At 39.7% G+C, this 20372-nt stretch overlaps 1 protein-coding gene across 1 annotated transcript in view; it reads left to right on the top strand.

Moving 5' to 3' along the window:
• TLN2 (talin 2) overlaps positions 1-20372 on the top strand; it is a 149330-nt gene that overhangs the window by 86890 nt on the left and 42068 nt on the right. Inside the window, exons 22-35 of the mRNA XM_062626283.1 lie at positions 282-448; positions 1353-1481; positions 2986-3099; positions 4892-5005; positions 6283-6417; positions 7387-7515; positions 8108-8210; positions 10236-10444; positions 11264-11383; positions 12407-12604; positions 14639-14778; positions 17738-17831; positions 18167-18256; positions 19144-19266. Of these exons, the coding sequence (XP_062482267.1) occupies positions 282-448; positions 1353-1481; positions 2986-3099; positions 4892-5005; positions 6283-6417; positions 7387-7515; positions 8108-8210; positions 10236-10444; positions 11264-11383; positions 12407-12604; positions 14639-14778; positions 17738-17831; positions 18167-18256; positions 19144-19266 (1865 nt within the window). The remainder of the gene's footprint in view (positions 1-281; positions 449-1352; positions 1482-2985; positions 3100-4891; positions 5006-6282; positions 6418-7386; positions 7516-8107; positions 8211-10235; positions 10445-11263; positions 11384-12406; positions 12605-14638; positions 14779-17737; positions 17832-18166; positions 18257-19143; positions 19267-20372) is intronic.

The raw sequence follows: 20372 nt of genomic DNA, 5'->3' as shown, positions 1-20372 counted from the left end.
AAATTACCTTAAAGTGTTGGGGTTTGTCTTCCGATCTAGAATACAAATACTACGTTTTTTCCTCTCCACTGTAGCAGTTTCCTTCATTTATGTTGCAATCCAAGAGTTTGTTTGTGAAGCTCCTAAGTTATGAACTTTGAAAATCATTTTCAAGTCAAAAGAATGCTTCATCAAAAGAATACTTTGACAAATGTAACTGTTTTCATCTTGTTGAGATGACTTTTGAAATGGAAACTGAAATGCAGAGAAGAGGAAAGTAAAAGTATAACTGTACCCTGCAGGTGAAATGGTACGGCAGGCCAGGGTACTGGCTCAAGCCACTTCTGATCTGGTCAATGCCATGAGGTCAGATGCTGAAGCAGAAATCGACATGGAGAACTCTAAGAAGCTTCTGGCTGCTGCAAAGCTCCTGGCAGATTCTACAGCCCGCATGGTTGAAGCTGCAAAGGTACCAGGAAAATGAAATAAGTGACAGCTTCAAACTGTATGGTTATACACAAAGCGGTATGTGGGATATCATACATAGGATCTGGCTGATAGTAGAGATGTTTCTTCTTAACCAGTAAATGTTCTGCATTTAACAATTTATTGTGATCATACATTGAGAAAAAATAACCCATAGCAGTCACTTACAACTATCTCTTGCAAAAGCTGTTAAGGCATCTGTGCTTCTTAGGAGCAGTTCCCTCCACTTGGGGAATTTTGCCTGTGCTGTTCACCCCCCACGCTCCTGCTCTCACAAGAGGACTCTGTGCTAGAAACCTGTTTAAATCTACTAGGGAATAACAAGTTCTTTGCGTTGTTTCCCAGATCCTGCACTTAAATGATTTTTACAGATCAGGGCCAGCCATTCTGCTAGGGCTCTAGAAGGCCCATATGCCTGGCTACAGAGCATATACTTGACTTGCAAGTACTTTCTCAGACTTCAAATGAAGAAAACCTCCTGGGTTAAATCTCAGGGTTTGGACTGCAGTTCCTGAAAGGCACATTGAACTGGAAATTTTGAAAACTGTTCTTTGCAAAACCTACATTCATCAAAGTATGTTATTACAGATCTGGTGGTTTACACAGGGTTTTTTTCCCAAGCACCTAAAGTAGTGTCTAAAGCAAATGTTCAACTGCCTTCCTCACAATACCTAACATACATGGTAACAACCTTGCACCAACAATAAATTGTCCGCTTCAAAGTCTTGCAACACTTTAATGTTCTTCTAAGTTTGGTTAAGACAATACGAGGAAAATAAAGAATGATGTATCAGACGCTGTCTGGAACTAAAGCCTTGATAATCATCTATATATTCTCCAGGAATTTTTACTAAGGCTCATGGTTTTTGCTCTGAAATCTTGTGCAGGGAGCTGCAGCCAATCCTGAAAATGAGGATCAACAGCAGCGTCTGAGAGAAGCAGCGGAGGGACTGCGGGTTGCTACAAATGCTGCTGCACAGAATGCCATCAAGAAGAAAATTGTCAACAGATTAGAGGTTGGAAACCAGAGACTATTGAATTTGCAGTTTATTCCATTTTGGTAATTAGTATCAGTAGATAATTTCATGCAAGCAAAATGCCTATTTCAGGAAAAGTGCTAAGCACAGAACAGCACTGCAAGCTCAGTTCCAGAGTTACAGGGCTTGGATTTTGAGATGCTAGTTTGTGATACCATAGTCCTGAGGAAATCGAGCAACTTATCACTGATGTAGTAAAGTGACTCAAGAGACATTTGATGGTGGCCCAGTCATAAAATTAGGATAGCTGAGATTTTGAACAGCTGAGTTGAAATTACTTCATTTCTGGTTTCGTTTATCTCTATGATCTTTCATTTACACACTGTCTTTTGGTGGTGTGTATCTGCCAGAGTTTCATGTAAATTTCCATGCAAAGATATGTTGAGTTGCAGCATATCCAAATAACCTGGTACTTTGTTTGGCGAATCAAAGCAGAAATAAAAAGATATGTCCTATCTGATAGGACAGCCAAGAGGGAGAAAGGCAATTTGCTGTGCAATAAGAATAAAATACCTGTGAGGTTTGTCTTGTAGGCAAGGTTTGATCTTCCCATTCACAGCCTAAAATGTAGAAAAGACAGATTGAAAAAAGAAGCCTTTCATAATTCCTGGTTTCCAACTGTGGTTTTACAGTAGTCTGATTCAAGTGCAATGAGATTAGACAAACAAGGAGAACTCAAGGAGGTAACTGTGTTCCAGAAGTGCATTTAAATTACTTTATCTGACTAGAACCAAAAATGAGCAGTATTTCAGGAAATAAACAGTGATGTCTCAGTTTTGTGGCTGTATGCAAGAAAGCTTTATGGAAAGGATAATTTACTTGTTTTACAATACATACTGCCTTACAAAGGAATGAAATGTGTAATGGTAACAATGAGCTCCCTGCTTGGTTGTATTTAGTGGGCCAGTTAAAGAAAAGAATGTTATAACATGTTTGAATAGCTTGGATGAATAGTTGAATTTTTAATCTTCTCAGTGCTTTCAGACTCAGCAATGTCAGTATTTTCTACCTTTGCATAAGTTTAGTGTGTTTGGTTTTACCATAGAGCATTCTCAGTAGAAGCTGGCTCCCTTGAGTCTTTGTCAGAAGTGTTCATGTAGCAGTGTGAAGCACTGTGTATACTTTGCCTGTTTTCTGTGGCCTTCTTTGTAAGGAACTAATTGATTAGACCATTTCTGTTCTGTAACTGACTGCTTTTGGTCATGTTGCATCCGAAGTTACAAAGGAGTAAGAGGTTAGAATCCTCCTAGTTCCACCTTTTTCTTTATTGGCAAGATAGAGCTGGATAACAGTGTTCAGCTTACTTTCATCTTGAGAGAAGAACAACTCTGAGTTTCCTTAAGGCAATTCAAACTAATCTAAGGATACAATGTATTAATCTGTCAAAAGTTGTTACTGTCAAAGTTATCTAAAATATGTATTTCACCCTCTAAATGACTTAGACTTTTACCACTGATTTAAGTCTGTTTCCTTTTCTCCACAGATTGCTGCTAAGCAAGCTGCAGCTGCTGCTACTCAGACCATTGCAGCTTCTCAGAATGCAGCGGTGTCAAATAAGAACACAGCAGCCCACCAGCAACTTGTGCAGAGCTGTAAGGTAAATGTATCTCAACCCCCTGAGAAATAGCTCTTGGGCTCTGCTTTATGGGGAACTGAAGATCACCTGCTGTAATAATAGCATAGCAACACACATTCATCTGTGGATTCTAGAGAGCCCTTATTTATTGAATTACCCATAGCTTCCCTGCCTTCCTGGTCGGAGAGCCTTGGAAAGCTGAGCTACTGTGAGTGCCATGTAGTAGTATTAGGCTGTTAACAAATACCCCTGCAAACACTTTACTACAAAGAATTGACAGGCATATATACCTCAGCATGTATCTGTTGAGTAATAACCAGTTCACCTGAAGTAAGTGCTTTAAGTAAATGCTTTGCTGCAAATCAGTCAGCAGTGCTGTATATGCAGAGCTATGCTAGAAGCAGTCTGCAGAGAAATCTGTACACTGGCTCAAGTGTGCTCTTTAGCAAATGAGTAGCTCTGTGATCATCAAAACAGGCCTTTGAATGATACATACAGTGAAATGGGGCTGAGGTCTGCTTTAATATAAAGGTAACCTTTGATTTTTCCACACCAAGGAATGGAGTAGCAGTAGTGATTTCTACTATAATGGAGTGAAATTCTTATTTTAATATACTGGTTAGATAACAAACAGCACTGATCCTGCTATTCTGATGTTTAGCACACAAGTACCTGCAGCCTGAAATGTCACTGTAGAAGCATTCTAGACCTTACAATGGGGTTAACATGATTCTTAGCTTGAAGCTGCCAAGACCACAGATTTCAAGGTATGCCTGAAGTCAAGCACATTTTTATAGTTCCAAGCTGGAATTCAGTGCCTGCTGAGAAGCTGTTCTCTTTAGTGTTTAAGCTACATTTGGCAGCTTAATTTCTAGCTCTGACTAGAGTTGCTTCAGGGCTTTTAAATAAATTGTGTTCAAACAAAAAATTGAAAAGACAATAGAATGCAGAAGGGTTTTCTTTTGGATGGAAGAGCAGCTATGTGGGGAACAAGAACAAAACCAGTAAAGAAGGCATTGTTAAAGGCCACATTAACATTCAGCAATTTCTTGGTGGTAATCCTAAAATGTTGTAGTTAAGTAAGGTAACTCTAGTGCATGTCAAATTTGTGATGTAGGATGCTGCTATTTCAGTATGAATTGAAACAATAATAATAAAAGGTGAGCTGATTCACTTTATTGTTTCCAGTTCATTCTGATTCCTTGATGATCATTTCTTAGGTAACAGAGAAGGCTGATTTTTTTTTACTTTTTGGGGGGGGGGGAAGGAGTTCATACTGCACTGCTGAAGTAAGTTTTATTGTGGAATGGATGGACAAGGATCATGAATCTGGGCAGTTCAGGAATAAAGTTTTAGCAATGCCCACTGTTGCATGCTCCAGCCACATTATATAGTTTGTATTGTTAGAAGTCAAGGAAAAGGAGGCTGAGGTGCTTAGGTGTAGAAGACACTGTTTTTCTGAAAGCAAGACATTCTCTTGAAAAACATGTCCCCTCCAGTACTTGCATTTGAGCTTGGCAAAGGAATTAAAATACTTTCTGTATGGAATTTTGCAGAAAAATCTTAGATTGTTTTGTAGGGTCTTAAATCAGTGGCTTGAATAAAGATTTCTTAAGAGAAGTCTCTGAAAAAATCCTATTGTGTATTCATCCAGTTCCATGGTGGCCTAAATGAATTCTGTGAAGGCACAGGAGTATTGTACCTGTGAATATTACAGGTTGTCTTTAAGGGGGTGGAGAGAGGGTTTGCTTGTCTGTCAGTGGGTTTGGAGTTTTTATTTATCTATTAAAAGGTTTTCTCTTTGTTTTTGTAGAATGTTGCAGACCATATTCCTCAGTTGGTGCAGGGTGTAAGAGGAAGTCAAGCTCAGTCAGAAGACCTCAGTGCCCAGCTTGCTTTAATAAATTCCAGCCAGAATTTCCTTCAGGTGAAGTGAATCAATCACTGTACTAGAATCCATCACAGCAAAAAGCATTTTGTAATGGTGTATATTTTCATTTGTGACTAATAAGCAGTAAACTGTTCTAAAAAGTCCATCACTGACTGAGCTATAGCTAAGGAGAATTCAATTCCTCAGGTCAGATGGGTGAAGTGTGTTGAATCTGTGGAAAATAAAACCACCAAAATTGAGGATAAATGTAACAAGAAAAGTCAAGTGTGTGGAAAAGAAACATTCATTGCTGTAACACTTGCCTTCTGTGAAGGAGTTTAAAGAACAAGATGGAAAGAATTGAGCATCTTTCTAAGCAGGGGTCTGAGTATGTGAGAGGATATAATTTTCTTGGTGAAGGTAAAGTTAGTGGTGTAAGAAGCAGCTCCAAAATTCTTCACAAATAAGAGTATTACCATTTTTTTTAGACACTTGTCTTAAAGAAGATAAAATATTGAATGTTGGTATCAAACCTATTGGATTTAATGTTGAAATTGCAAGAAACAAACAGAAGAAACCAATTTTCTGTATAATGACTTAGTGATTACTTGGCACCAGTTACTCCCACCTTAAATGCGGTTGCTGATAACAGGCTCTTTATGGACACATGTAGCTAGAGGTATTGCAAACCATGCTCTCACTCCAAGTATTTTGCTGTATGATTCTCTCCAGAGGCATTAAAAAATGATACATCTCCCCTCTGTGTGTATGTGTACCACAGTGGTGGTAAGAATCAGAGAAGTATTCTAATTGTACTAACAGCAAACCTTGTGAGGAATCGGTGCTTGAGTTGCAATTTTCAAGATAGAGCGTTTTGGCAGAGTTTAATACTTAGAAATATTGAGGCAAATTTGCCATCTGTGCCCTCTGGACCTGCTTGTGCTGCCTGGATGCTGAATGGCAAAAACTGCACATTGCAATATTTTTAAGTAGTCAACATGAGTACTCAAAGGCCTCAAGCAGACAGTGGTACCAGTGAGGAAGTCATTGAACTAATAAAGCACAATGTGTCCCGCTGCAGAAGACACTGCTGTATGGAATAATGACAGGGTGCAGCACATGATTAAAAGGCTGGGATCTAGAGGGTTGTGGTTAAGGAGGAGGGAAGTGCATGAAATGATCATTACAGAAAATGTGGAAACCTCCTGACTGTGTGAATGGAGAAAGCAGTTTGTTTACTGAATCCTAAGCCACATTTAAAGAAAATGAACTGATAAAACCAGCTGTGTTCCCTACTTCCTTATTTGAATGTTCCCCCTTCCTTATCTGAACAGCCTGGAAGTAAGATGGTGGCATCTGCAAAAGCTGCAGTCCCCACTGTGACTGATCAAGCAGCAGCAATGCAACTAAGTCAGTGTGCAAAGAATCTTGCTACCAGCTTAGCTGAGCTACGAACAGCCTCCCAGAAGGTAGGTGAATGCTGGTTTGAACCAGCTAAAGCAAGATGCCCTGGATGGTGGTCACAGACTCACTTCTCCTTGGCCCACTGTGTCTCCCCCAAGGGAAATGACTCATGCTCAAGCAGAGTTCACTTTATGTGTTGCCTTTTGTACACAGTTTGCTCAGAGTCACAGGTGACTTCTGTGTCGTAACAGAAAGGGGAGGGAGAAATGGCAAGAAAATTGAAAAGCCTGTGCTGCCCTTTCCAGAAAGACAGGGGGAGGCTTTGCCCAGAGCAGCACATCGAAGCTCTGAGCTGCTTTACATCTGAAGGAGAGCAGTGGAAGGGGAGCCTATCTCATGTACCTGCCAAACTGGTGAGAACACAGCTGTGGTCAGTGATTGTGAACTGGAGCTATCACCTCTAAAGTTCAGGGAAGCAGAGGCTATCTGTGTTTCAGACACTGCTTGCTAAATTATATATGGGTTTAAAATAAACTACCATATTTTAAAGTGGACAGTCTGCTCTTTGATTATTGTGTGCATTGAGGCCCCAAACAAGGTTTATAGCATATAGGTGGCTACATCTGAGCTAACATCAAAATGCCCAGCTCAGGTACTGATGACTGTGGGCTGCCTTATTGGGTGAGTCAGTGTGACTTTTGTCAGGATGCATAGGTAGCTTTTGTCAAAGGTGAAGTCCAGACTGCAGCACTTATTTTCTCAATGCCTGGACTACCAGTGTGCAGATATATGTACACAAGCTGAGTGTATCTCATTCCCCTGGTGGCTCTTAACAGTGTGTTACGCTACTCACAAGCTAAGAATATCGTGCAGGAGTTTGGAATCAATGATGTGTAACACTTGAAAGTGCTCACAGTGGTCTCTAAAGGCGTAAGAGCCATCATTTGGGAGAGGGAAGTTATACCTGAAGTATTTATTATTTCTGATAGTGGCTTACAGCTGCTAACATTGATATTGATCTGATTTCTGAATAGGCTCATGAAGCGTGTGGCCCGATGGAAATCGATTCTGCTTTGAATACAGTCCAGACACTCAAAAATGAACTGCAAGATGCGAAGATGGCAGCTGTGGATGGACAGTTAAAACCTCTCCCAGGAGAAACTGTAATTGAGGAAGGATGTTCTTCATTTAAAAATAAACAGTTACCTGTTAAAAAATATAAGTATTGGAGGCAAAACAAGTAGTGAGGCTTTGGATAATGGTGACGCTGATAGGGTTTTGCACTAATTCTCTTAAAAAGAGTTTATGTTCTGTAGTGGAATTACAGGACTGTAGGTACTCCTTTATTGTAGATATGACAGTATAGTAGCATCAATGTTTCAGTCTTTTCTCATCACAAAGAATTTCTTTTCTGTAGTGACCAAGATGGGAACTCAATAGTTGTAATACTGCAGTCCTGGTAGGCTTAGGAAGTGAAATGTTTTATTTGGCAAAAATTTCCTTCCCCTAAGATGAAGACCTTGATTTCCATTGCTAGTTATACAAGGTTTTTTGTTCATATTACCTAACATGTTAATTTATTTCAGCCTGGAGAGGGAACGCATGTTAGTCAGATTTTGGAGAACCTCTGTGTGTGTTCTGTAGCTGAGATAAAAGTTTGGGTTTGTGGAATGAGGGATTTTTTAGTATTTAAAATAATAAGTGTGTTTTAGTTGAGCTTAAACAAAGAATTTTGTCCTTTGCAATTTTTCACAGCTTGAGAAATGCACTCAGGACCTGGGAAGTACATCCAAAGCAGTTGGTTCATCAATGGCCCAGTTGTTAACTTGTGCTGCTCAAGGCAACGAGCACTACACAGGTAATGTTTTATTCATGCCTTTGTGAAACCTCTGCTCACAAAAGTACTTGATAGAAGGTTTTCGTATTACAGACTCTTAAATTAAGGAATTTCTCCTTGTTCTTTTTAATGTTGATGGTGAACTGTGGCAAATTATTAGGACTTGTGAGTGTGAATACTGTGCTTCATGAAGGAAGTGTTGCAATCTGCTGTGGGTCTCTATAATCAGAACAGAGACATCTGTTGTTTTTTTTGTAAATATATGCCACTGAATCTCTGTGAAGGACAGAACTAAAATATAATGCAATTTAAAGGTCAGTGCCATGAGAAATGTTGCTGTGTCCTTTCAGAAGGTTAAAAGGGCCTTTGGATATTTTTTTGAAGCGCAGGATGCAAACATACTTGGGATAGCCTGGCGACGTTTAAAACTGCATCTATCACTTCATGTTACCAGTTTACATGTATAATGCAGCTGGTCTTTCTGATTCGCTGATCACATTTGCATAGTTTGAGGTAAAACCAACAGGGCATGTGGACATAGAGATTCTACAATTTATTTTTGTACTGTAATTTTAGAAACCAAATTGACTTGATAAGGAAAATATTCCTTGCAGGAGGGAGAAAAGGTTTACTCTTGGATGGTAAAATGTTTTGTCTCCTTATTTCTGTAAAAAATGTAAGCTCTTGATGCAAATACTACTGTAAGATTTTTTTTAAATATTACTTACAAACTGCATTATGACAATTACCATTTTGTTGAGTATAATTGCATCAGGGCTGCACAACTTCGAGCTGCTTTCATTTTGAAGTGGATGTAATTGCATTAAGATGGCTCATGTTTCTGTCACATAGTTATGCAGAACTTACTACTGGGTATCTGGCAAAGGAATACAGATACCTGCACCTGATATTAAACAATTGAATCTAGTGGCTCTCAACATCAATCTGTAAGAGCTGTTTGGTTGGGATGTCCTACAAAGCAAGGAGTTAATTTTCAGAGCTCATATAACTCCTTCGTATCTCATACTGTCTTGTTATGCACAAACTGTTGAGTGCTCAAGCAAGCACTGTTTGCAGGTGTTACGACATTCTACTGTTTGCATGTGATAAAAGTTCTTTACAGCTTACATCCACTATTTAATAATTCTCTCTTGTCTTCTACTGTCACAGTAAGTTTCTTTTCACTTTGTATTGAAAATCATTGTAGAGAATGAAAGCAGCACAAAGTTGAAGGCAAAGCAATCAGACTTCTTTATTTTGTGGTGCTGTGATAGATTAAGTTGCACTTAAAAGATTCTTACTTGTATCTAATGAAAGGAAACAGAAGGTGTGGTGGTTTTCCTGAAATAGTCTTTAAATTAAGAATCTAGAAAGCTGTCTGTGGCTTGTCAAATAGAAAGGTTGCCTACGGCAACGTAGGCAATACTGTTTCTCTGTAGTACTTGGCTTTACTTTGACCTATTTTCTCACTTGCTTTTCATTATCTTCTAACGTTTATGCAGTTCAGAATATTCAGTTGATTGGAAGAGAAGATGTGAAAAGGCACTGGAGTTAAAATAACATGGCTACTTCATGGATTGTATTTGGTTGTGATGTCCCAGCTTTATAGACATTTCCAATAGGGATATTAGAATATTCTAATTATTTTTAATACCTAAATATGGATCAACAAGAGGTCTTGCACAGTAAATGTACAATTGTTCTTGCAAACAATCCCTTTCCCCCATAGCTTGGAGTATGGAGTTTTCCTCTTTTTCCAGGTTTAGGTTTTCTTCTTTTTCAGACTAAGATCTAGTCGCTGATGTAGAGCTGTGCCCAGAAAATGGTCTTGGGGGTATAATATTTACTTTATAGCTTCACTACAGGCATTTATCAAGGCAAATGACGCTGTGTGTTTCAAATGCTTTTGTGTTTGAAGATCTTCTTTTAAACTGTATTTGCAATGTTACTTTGCAATGGGATCTTTGCCTGCAAGTTCATCTGCTATGAAATACAAAGATTGTCTTTAAGGGTACTAATAGAATCCTTGATGGACTCTGAACATAGGAGTTGCTGCCAGAGAAACAGCTCAGGCTTTGAAGACTTTGGCTCAGGCAGCACGAGGGGTTGCAGCATCTACTACCGACCCTGTGGCAGCACATGCAATGTTGGATTCAGCAAGGGATGTCATGGAAGGCTCTGCTATGCTTATTCAGGAGGCAAAACAGGCTCTGGCTGCACCAGGGGATGCAGATAGTCAGCAGAGATTAGCCCAGGTAAGTTGCAACTTGAGCTGCTACATCAGTTATCAAACATCTACTGAAATTACTTAGAACACACCACTTAATAATGAGAGAGAACAACTGCATATGAGGCTGCAACAAATACCAGCTTTCCAGTCCTTCCAGCAACTCTCAGGCAGTAACATCGTGCTTATGTTAATCACTGCAGGTGGTGTGAAGTGTGATGTTATAGTCACCTTTTACAAAAATAAATGTGTGCAAAGATGCAGTTAAATGTTTTTATCCACAGCATATTTGAGTAGGCTGCTTGACTGCAAAACTGCAACGACTGTTCAACAAATCCTTATCAAATGAAGGATCTGTATTTATTTTACATTCAGAAAGTGAATGCCTGTTTTCTAGACAAGCAGCACTGCGGCTTTTGAAGACTTCAAGGAGTAACAGATTCTTTTTTACTTGTTTGAAAAGTTCCGTAATGGGCCTGTATTTGAAATAATTTCTTAGAGGAGACAGTTGTTATAATCTTTTTAAAAAGGGCTTTAAACAATGTAATATGCAAAGGATTTCTGCAGTTAGTGTATGGTTAACTCCCGGGGCAGTCCCTTACCTTCAGTGCTGCAGCCTTTAACCCAGGTGCCAGGAGCACCGCTGCCAACCCTATCCTATCAAATGGTTGAGTGTGAATAGTGACTACTGCTAGACTACAGGTGAGCAAACTAGGAGAACTGCAAGCCTCAAAAGGGGTCTTGTTAAAGACAGAATGTAGGAATTGCCAGCTACAGAATGTGCCTCCTCTTCAACAAATGACCACTTTAGCCTTTCTCAGTGTGGATATGTTTACTTGTATTGCAGGTGGCAAAAGCAGTGTCCCACTCCTTGAATAACTGTGTGAATTGTCTGCCTGGCCAAAAGGATGTGGATGTGGCCTTGAAGAGTATCGGGGAATCTAGCAAGAAGCTCCTTGTTGATTCGGTGAGATGTCTTTTAACATGGAAATAAATTTCAGAGAACTGAAAAGCAGATCTGAGTCAAATTCTTATTTAGTAAATGTGCCCTAAGTATACATAATAGAAGTTTTGTTTAAGTTAATGCAACTTTAAGTAGCTGCTGCTTTGGCTGAAATGATGTTATTCTAGTGTATGGGAAGGGTGAAATATGTCTGTGGCTTGTGAAGGCAATAGTAAAGTTGATGACATGGATCACCGTTAGTTTGTTCTGTTGAAAATGCCAACCGTGATTTGATATTTTGAAGAATATGACAATTAGAAAATTACAACCCATCTCCCACCAAAAAGTGATGAGTTTGGTCTAACGAGTATTGTGGTCAGCCAGAAGATGTCTAGTGCATGTAAGGTTGTTTTTGTACAAGGAGAAGAATTGTTGTATTTCTGTTTGACTGCATCCATGTCAAGAAATGCCCTTTGTGCACTGGAAATTTGCCAGGAGGTCATATGATTTGAACAACTTGTTTTTCATGCACCTATCAGTGATCCTGCTACCCTATGAATGAAGGAGGGATTATATTTTGATCTGTTTGTGCAGGTTTTGATAAAACCAAGTCAGGAGTTTACAGTCATTCTGAAGAGCTGTCAATACTTGTGTGGGGTTCTGGAAAGCTTGTTTGTGGAAGTGAACAATGGCGTGGAGACCAACTTTTGCCACAGAGTTCATCACTTTGAATTTCGTAGTTGAACCATAAAATAGCTGTCATTATCTCTGCCCTTTGAAAGGTACATTGGGTACTTGTCAGTCCCTTGAAAGAAACATTGGGACTACGGTTGTATAGATTTCTCGTTGATAAGGTGTCCCATAGTTGGACTATTCTGCACTCAGAACTGAATCACTAGCAGTCCAGTTGCAGTACTCCATTCTAGCTTGTATGTGAAGTTCACTACTGTATTGCATTTGGTGTTCTTGAATTGTGATGAACTTCTCAGTTGTGAAGGGCTGGTGTGACGGGACAGACAGTAACATACAGCACTTGGTCTCTTACAGCTACCTCCAAGTTCTAAGTCATTTCAAGAAGCTCAGAGTGAACTGAACCAGGCAGCAGCAGACCTCAATCAGTCAGCAGGAGAAGTTGTCCATGCCACACGGGGCCAAAGTGGGGAACTGGCCGCAGCCTCTGGAAAATTCAGTGATGATTTTGATGAATTTCTTGATGCTGGTATTGAAATGGCTGGCCAAGCTCAGGTAAGTTTTTTATCTGGCTAATTGGGACCAAGGGTTATCTAGGGCATAGTGTCTTGCAGTGAAGTATCTTGGTTATCTAGTAGCACAGTACAATGTGCTGCTGTGAGCCTATGCAGACATGATAGGTGATGTTGTGGAGCAGCCATCTCTAACTGGTTGTCCAGACTAAAGTCTTACACAGGATACTTCTGTTTGTTTCTGTGCCCAATCAGAAATGTGACTTCATAGTCCTCTGTGTAATTTGGGCTCTTTAACCAATTTGAGCTGTGTATCTCCAGGTACAAAGGTGTGCTGAACCTCTGAAAGCTTATGGAAAGCGTTGCTTCTATTTTAGTAGAACTACCATGGAGCATGATTTATGTGAACACTATTCAAAATTGAGCGCCTTTCTTTGCTAATTTTCAAGTGCTTTAATTAGAGGGAGGAAAGATGCATTTATATTGCTCTATGGCGCATGCTGCCATGTATCTGACAGCAAGCACTTTGACTTGTTAGTGATTTAAACCTGCAGAGTTCTATTCTGATGAACTCAGTAACAATAAGGAATGTTATCAAGTATTATTCCTAGCTTATTCCTAGTAGTGTAAGTACTCATTTGAAGTTGGAGATATTTTATCTTACTGGGTTTAGGTGTACTGAATTACACTAATTGGTCATGTGGAGATGGTTTAGCTTAACAAATGCCAGCATATTAAAAAGGGTCAGGTACCAAGAGAGCTGGGAGGGCTTGCAGAAAGGAGTCTGCAGACTGTTTTGCCCTAATTAGCAGGAGGAACTTGCAAATCTAAGAAATTCTTGCCAAAAGAAAACTAGCCAGAGACTCCTTTGAAGTCTTTAAAGAAGTGTCTCTATAGAGCAGATGCTTTGTAGGTAGAGCTGAGTAGATAGATTGGACAACAACTGCTAATTATTCTGCATCAAAACTTAATTATTCTATTTCCAGATTCATTAAGTTAGGCAGGCACCAAATGCCAGCTGATTCTCTGAAACTGAATAGGAGTCACGTACCTGACTATCTTTTTAGCCACAGGCCTCACTGGCTTCTGGTATGTTTTGTTTGAGGCAATTCAATGAAGGCAAAAGTAGAAATGATAGTGCAAATAGCTATTTGAGAAGAGAATTCCAGCTGCTGCTGTCCTTGTGGCCCTTGTGGTTTTGCTTACCCTGCTGACCTAGGGGATGATAACCATCCTAATTGTGAATGCCTGATCTTTCAAAAGAGAATGCCTTCTTTTTGTCTAGCTATTTGGTCTGAACAGAAGCCATACAGGTATTTTGGATGCCCAGCAAAATGTTGGGGTAGGGAGGAAGCAGAGAATGTAAATATTGAGTAAAACCTATTCACATTGGCCGAGTAATATGCAACCTCTTTACATAAAACTCTGAACAGACTGTTAGAAAGAATAGATTCACTTATGAGCACCGACAGAAGAATCTAGCCACAGCTATTTGTTGTGATAATGCAGCCCTTCCCTGTAATTGTATGTATATGCAAGTTCTCCTTTTCAGGCAGTGCCTTAAATAAGTAATAGAGCATCCAAGTCAGAATGTTTACCAAATTAGCTTGTAGAAATGCCTTTTGTTGGGATAGAGGACTACGTGGAGAGATCTTTTTGTGTGAGTAATCCCAGCTACATGCTAGAGAACCTGAGGGTTGGTTTCAGAGGATGCTAGAATGCAGAGAATCTACACTGAGTGAATAATGTGGATCAGTTGTGCCAGGCAGAGACACATGAGAGTCTTAACAACAAAAGCATTGTTCAACAAGTAGTAAAGTTTCTCCGTTGCTCATTTGTGAATACTGCCATTGTTAGAAACCAAGCTGTTTGTTATATGGGCTGCTTCTTCTGTAACATAAGCGAAGCTAGAGGCACCTGTCTGGGTTCAGAGGCTTTGGTTCATGTCATTCTCTCAACTGTGGTCCCCTGCATGTCCGTGGTTTCAGGTGGATAAACAAGCTGGGTTTCCAAATGTGCTTTTGGCACACTGCATTGCAAACTCTGCAGCTAATGTTACGCTGCTGTCGCTTTCCAGACTAAAGAAGACCAGATTCAAGTAATAGGTAACCTCAAGAGCATCTCTATGGCTTCCAGCAAGCTTTTACTAGCTGCCAAGTCTCTCTCTGTTGATCCTGGAGCTCCTAATGCCAAGAACCTCTTAGCAGCAGCAGCAAGGTAAGGACATGTTGCTTGATTTTGATTTTTCTAACATACTTGTTTTCTCTGTGATATTTGTCATGTGTTTGTATATTCTTCTGCTGTTGACAGTTGAGTGGCTGGAAGCTGCAGTTCTATTTAAATGAAAGTAGGCCTGAGGAAAACTGGTTATTTTGGAATAATTCCTTAACTGATACAACTTGTTACCTTTGACAGAAATAAGAGCTATCAGTTGAAGAGTTGGCCTGGCTTTTGAAAAGAACTAATGTGTTTTATCTACTGTGTTTTTTACCACCTGTGTTCTGACAAGGCAGTTGTTAACATTAAGCCTCTCAATCACTAACAAAGAAAATAAATTGAATCATATTCTCATATAGAATGTGCTTAGCAGTCATGTTGTGGCTACCTATCACTAACAGTGCATATGTGTGTGTGATCGAGAACACTTGCAAGGGTTAGATGCTATGTTTATTTGGTGGAAGATATCCTTATTTAAAGTATTCTGTCAACCATGCCCTAAATTCCATTTTTTGGACTCTGTTCCTCAGTCAGGATGCTCTATGTTTATGTGAAAAATAACACTGCATTTCAGTGTCTGGATTATCTCCTCTCCTCCACTTTGTCAAATCCTTTTCACAATTAATTTTTTTCCAAATTAAGTTTTTATTCAGTTATTTCAGTTTGTAAATGGAATGCTCAAATATCAAACTGTCAGGGAACTGCTGGAGGACAGGTACATATCACATCTAGAACTGCCAACGTAGATCAGATGAATGTCTGAGATACTGAGGCTGTGACTTACAATATTGTCTTCCAAAATGTTTAAACCCACAAAGATCAGCCTAGAGATGAAGTAAGTAAAGACTGTTCCTTCTTTAGGGATAATGTAGTTGATGTTTGTCCTGAACCTTGTAATCATCCCTTTCTAATAGCAATAACTTTAATTTAAAAAATGAATAAATCTACTCCTTTAATAGAGGACTTGTTAAAAGGGTTTTGCTGCTTTACTTTGTCATGGATGTTAAACAGATAGATAAATAAATTCTGACATCCATCTTGTCTCCCCATAAATAAATAGCTTGTAGGAAAACTGTTGGTAGTCCAAGGCATGCTGCTTGAAGGTGAAGGAGTTGCATGAGCTTTTGTTACTGCTGCAGTATCAGACTCCCTGCAGATTTTTCCTTTAGGTTTAGAGCATTCCTGTTTGGAGCATAGCTGAATTTAGTGCCTCCAGTGAAGCCCACTTAGTTGTTAGTTTCTGCCAGGCTGGTATTCCCTCTGTAGAAACACACAAGCAAAAAAGGGAGACAAGCCATTTAGAACTTTAGATGTTCTGTTTTGCCATGCTGTTAGCCTCTGTATGGGTGTCTGCATGCATATGTCTAGACATCAGTTAAGCATAAAAGGTCAATACTGTACCAGTTCTCAGTGTGTATATGTAAGAGGCTAAGGGGACACCAGTTTTCCCTTCTCAAATCTTCCATGCCTGATTGTGACAAGCTTGCCAGGGCTCCGTTCTCTTTCCCTGCTATGACATGGTCAGGGTCAAGTATTTTTACTTCTCATTCCTTTTGCTCTGGAAATAAAAGTAAAACCTGGTGTATATGTAATAAGTACATTCTGTTTCCTTTTGTGACAGGTGATGCCATCCATCTTAGGTAATCATGTTATTGATATATCCAGCATGTTATGAAGTGCCAGTTTTCTTAAAGGGAAAATAGCCCAAGTGCCAGTCAGAGTTTTCAAACCAGAAGAAAGCATATCCTCCATGCTGTCTTGTTTCATTCAGTTTCTAATTGGCCATGAAATACAGCACAAAACCACCTGCACTGCACTATAATGTCACAATGCAAGCTAAGCGTTTGCAAATTGGTGACAACATGCCTAGCTAGAGAAATTATCTTCCATTAATAACAATGAATGGCATACTTCCTCCTCCTCCTGAAAAGCCTTTTCTTCTAGAAGCTGCTTTCCTGGGTGGTTAGCCTTTAGTCTAAAATGAATGTAGTTATAATGGATTTTGCTCAGTATCAGAGCATTTGTCAGAAACACAAATAGTGACTATACTGTATGTCTCATTCCGCCTGTGTTCAAGAGAGCCAGACCTGTGACCTCCCATAGAAACATAATGCAAAAATATCTTGTTCTGTGTGGATTTAAGCCTCGGGGAGACTCAGAATTGGTTAGTGAAAGATTAAAAACCCAACTTGATAACAGGCTGTAGAAATACATAGTGGGATTGTGTGTGTGTGTAACACAGTGTGTCAGACAAGGACTTGTTAGCAAAGCATGTGTATTATTACTTTACATTCAAACAGTTTTTGACAAACTAGCCACTTATTTCTGTCTTTTAAGACTCCTGGGGTGCAGCTGAGAAATGATTCAGCTAATGCCAGATCTGGAGAAGTGCTAAAGTACCTTTTAGCACTGAAGTTAAGTCATGCTGCTAGTGCATGCACTGGCCTGCTGCCAGGTGCTGTTCTGCTCATTCTCACCCATGTTTTCCCAGAGGTGCCCCCAGCTTTGTCTGCTGGGCTCAGCTGTGTCCTGCGGTGGGTCTGTTGGAGTGTCTGCACCCAGCTGCCTGGAGCAGCCCTTGGCCTTTTCTCACAGAGGCCTCCCTGCAGCCAAAAGCTTACCACACACCCCCAATACACTTGTTGCTGTGAGATGGAGCCTCTGCTTCTTCTGGGCAAACTTCCCAATTGTTTGCACTGAAGGGATAGATTTTCAAGTGTGGATCACTCTCACATATCTTGGTGAGAATGTTTTTTGCTCTTACGAAGCTTGTTACAGCAGAGGTCTCCAGGTGAGCTTTTTAAGGTACAGTTAATCCCCAAACACTGGAAAGAAACAATGCCGTAGAATATTAAAGTTTTAAATCCTGGTGCTGTGTACAGTTAATGGAACAAAGCTTTAATAAGAGGAATGCTTTAATTTTAAAATATACCTTTTTTTTTCCTTCTACTCTCCCTAGAGCTGTAACTGAGAGTATAAACCAGCTCATCACGCTGTGCACCCAGCAAGCTCCCGGGCAGAAGGAATGTGATAATGCTCTCAGAGAACTGGAGGTATTACTACATTTCACAAGTTCTGTAGCATCTAGAACTTCAGGAAACACTTGCCTGAGAAGGACAGTTAGTGAGAAGAATCTGGGTTTATGGAACTAGATGAATTTCAAAGAAAAGGGAAACTGAGGCAAAGCCACACAGTCCTGAAACCAGACTGAAGGCTCACATCGAAGTGACCTGAGTGAACTGCAGAAAGCTGTATTAGCTTTCAATTTCTCTTTACAATTATTTAGTTCTTTACAATTATTTAGTTCTTAGTTTTTCCCTTTATTTCCCCAGTTCATTGCCTGGTTTTCAGGCTCTGTCAATAATCAGAGTTTCTTTCATTATTACAGACAGTTAAGGGAATGTTGGATAACCCCAATGAACCTGTGAGTGACCTCTCATATTTTGATTGTATTGAAGGTGTAATGGAAAACTCAAAGGTAATTTCCTTTTCCCACCCCTGTGACAGTTGTAAAGTGCGTTTTGATAATCCGAACATTCCACTTGCATATCAAGCATATTAGAAATACAACACAGTGTTTATAGCTACAGTGTATGCTTCATCCCTTGATAAAACTCTGCCTGAGATAGGTCTCTTACAGATAAATTTAGGTTTTGGTCACTTAAAAGTCATATTGTTGTGGTAAGAAATTGTTAATGAAGTGAATTCTATGCAATGCTGTTAAAGTTTCCCATGTTCTCCCTTCCTCTCCTGTGCATTAGACAGCATGTCATACTTTCATGATATGCTATGATAGCAGCTGCAGCTATGATAGAACAGCCCAAAGCACAAATGGGAGGCCTGGCAATGAAAAGCCATTGTATTTTTCTGTGCAAAATAGCTTGGAGAAGTGTCTGAGCAGTCCAGATATTCCAGCTCATCAGAAACTCTGTGAAATCTCAGAAATTATTTTTAAATATACCATAGTATACATCTTCCTTTGAAGCTTTGCATTTGACGCTCTTATTTGATGTGTTGGAATCGTCTCAGATCCTTCCTTCTCTAAAAGAAAAAGAGCAAGCCTGTTATCTTGCAGCTGATGCTCTACTGCAGCCAGACCTTATTTGGAATTTTCAAAGAAAATCAACTGAATTCAGTGGGAGACACTGTGGGAATTAATGTGTATTCAGTGTTGATCTGCATGCCTTATCCAGCATGGCACACACAGCAATGTGCCCGACTCCATGAAGTCGTTAACTAGCTAAAATTTCTAGTATCCAAATCAGAGAGGTTTGTGGGCCAGAACTGGCTCAAGGCCAGGAATCACTTGCCTTCAAGTGACAGGGAAGCATACAGGGAAGATAACTTTGGTTTTTAATTTAACAGGTTCTTGGAGAATCAATGGCAGGCATTTCCCAGAATGCCAAAACCGGGGATCTGTTAGTCTTTGGAGAATGCGTTGGAGTTGCATCCAAGGCGCTCTGTGGCCTCACAGAGGCAGCAGCTCAGGTAAGCTCCTGAAGTTCGTAAAGCAAGTTTATGTTCTTGTTTTAAGCAAGCTCATGTTGTGGGTGCATAATGGGAGATGCTGTTCCTTGTGGCCAAATAAATGATGACCTTGTAGTGCATGCCATGCTCTGTATATATCCTCAGAAACAGTGCACACTGCTATATGCTGCTGAAGCAACAGAGTACAATAATGTATGTATTTTATAAAAAAGGGAATTGACATCAAGAAGGAAACTTTTCTGAGGATAAAGCAAACATCAAAGCTGCAGCATATGGAATTCATGTTTGCAGCTCAAGCTCTGAACTGTTATATCATAGCAAAGTGCACAAGACACCCACAGTTAAAATGAATGAATCAAGTTTGATTTAGTTTGTAAAAATTCATAAGGAGGACTACTAATTTCAGCTATTTTAAATGATAAGCAACCTGTTTCAGCTGTTCAGACACTCTCGGAATAACCAAAATTCTTAAGCTATTGCAACAAATCAGAGTCTGGTACTGGTCACTGGTTTTACTGATCTCATAACTGGGTGACTTGAAGTCTCAAGAGCTGGTAAAGCCTCTTCAGTGAAGGACTTGGTTGATGAGATTTATGCTCTGCATCTGCAAACCATGTCTTGATTTCCCTGCATATGGAATGTCTCAGTATGGACTTAATCTCCTTCATCCTATCTGTGATGGAAACTGATCAAGAAATCTTGAAAAATGGTGTAGACAGTTCAGACAATTCTTCCTTGTTCAGAGACACGAAACTTCTCTTTAATTGAGAAAGTAAGCTTGGCCATCAGACGTCTTGAGCTGCAGTGACACCCACAACTGCAGATTTGACGGCTCCTATGCTCAGCAGCAGTGCATTTGCTATGACTTGAGTTTGTGCTCAGAATTCACTACCTCCACTGTGGCTAATCTAGTAAATAGTTTGCTGATTCTTGTGCCCATTAAAGCTTTTTCCATTAGCTGTGCAAAAAAAAAAAAGTGAAAAATAATGTTTCCACGGATACCAGCTGCCTAAACAGGAGACAGGTTTTATTTTGACTAAATAAATTTCACAAGTGTAAGGGTAAGTTTCCTCAGTTTCAGAGTATTATGGGGATTTAATACAAAG

The sequence above is a fragment of the Pezoporus occidentalis genome, unplaced genomic scaffold (genome assembly GCF_034315485.1).
Source record: "Pezoporus occidentalis ecotype Australia unplaced genomic scaffold, CSIRO_AGI_Poc_V1 ctg11, whole genome shotgun sequence".
Taxonomy (NCBI): Eukaryota; Metazoa; Chordata; class Aves; order Psittaciformes; family Psittacidae; genus Pezoporus; species Pezoporus occidentalis.
This window is presented reverse-complemented; position numbering and strand designations above follow the sequence as displayed.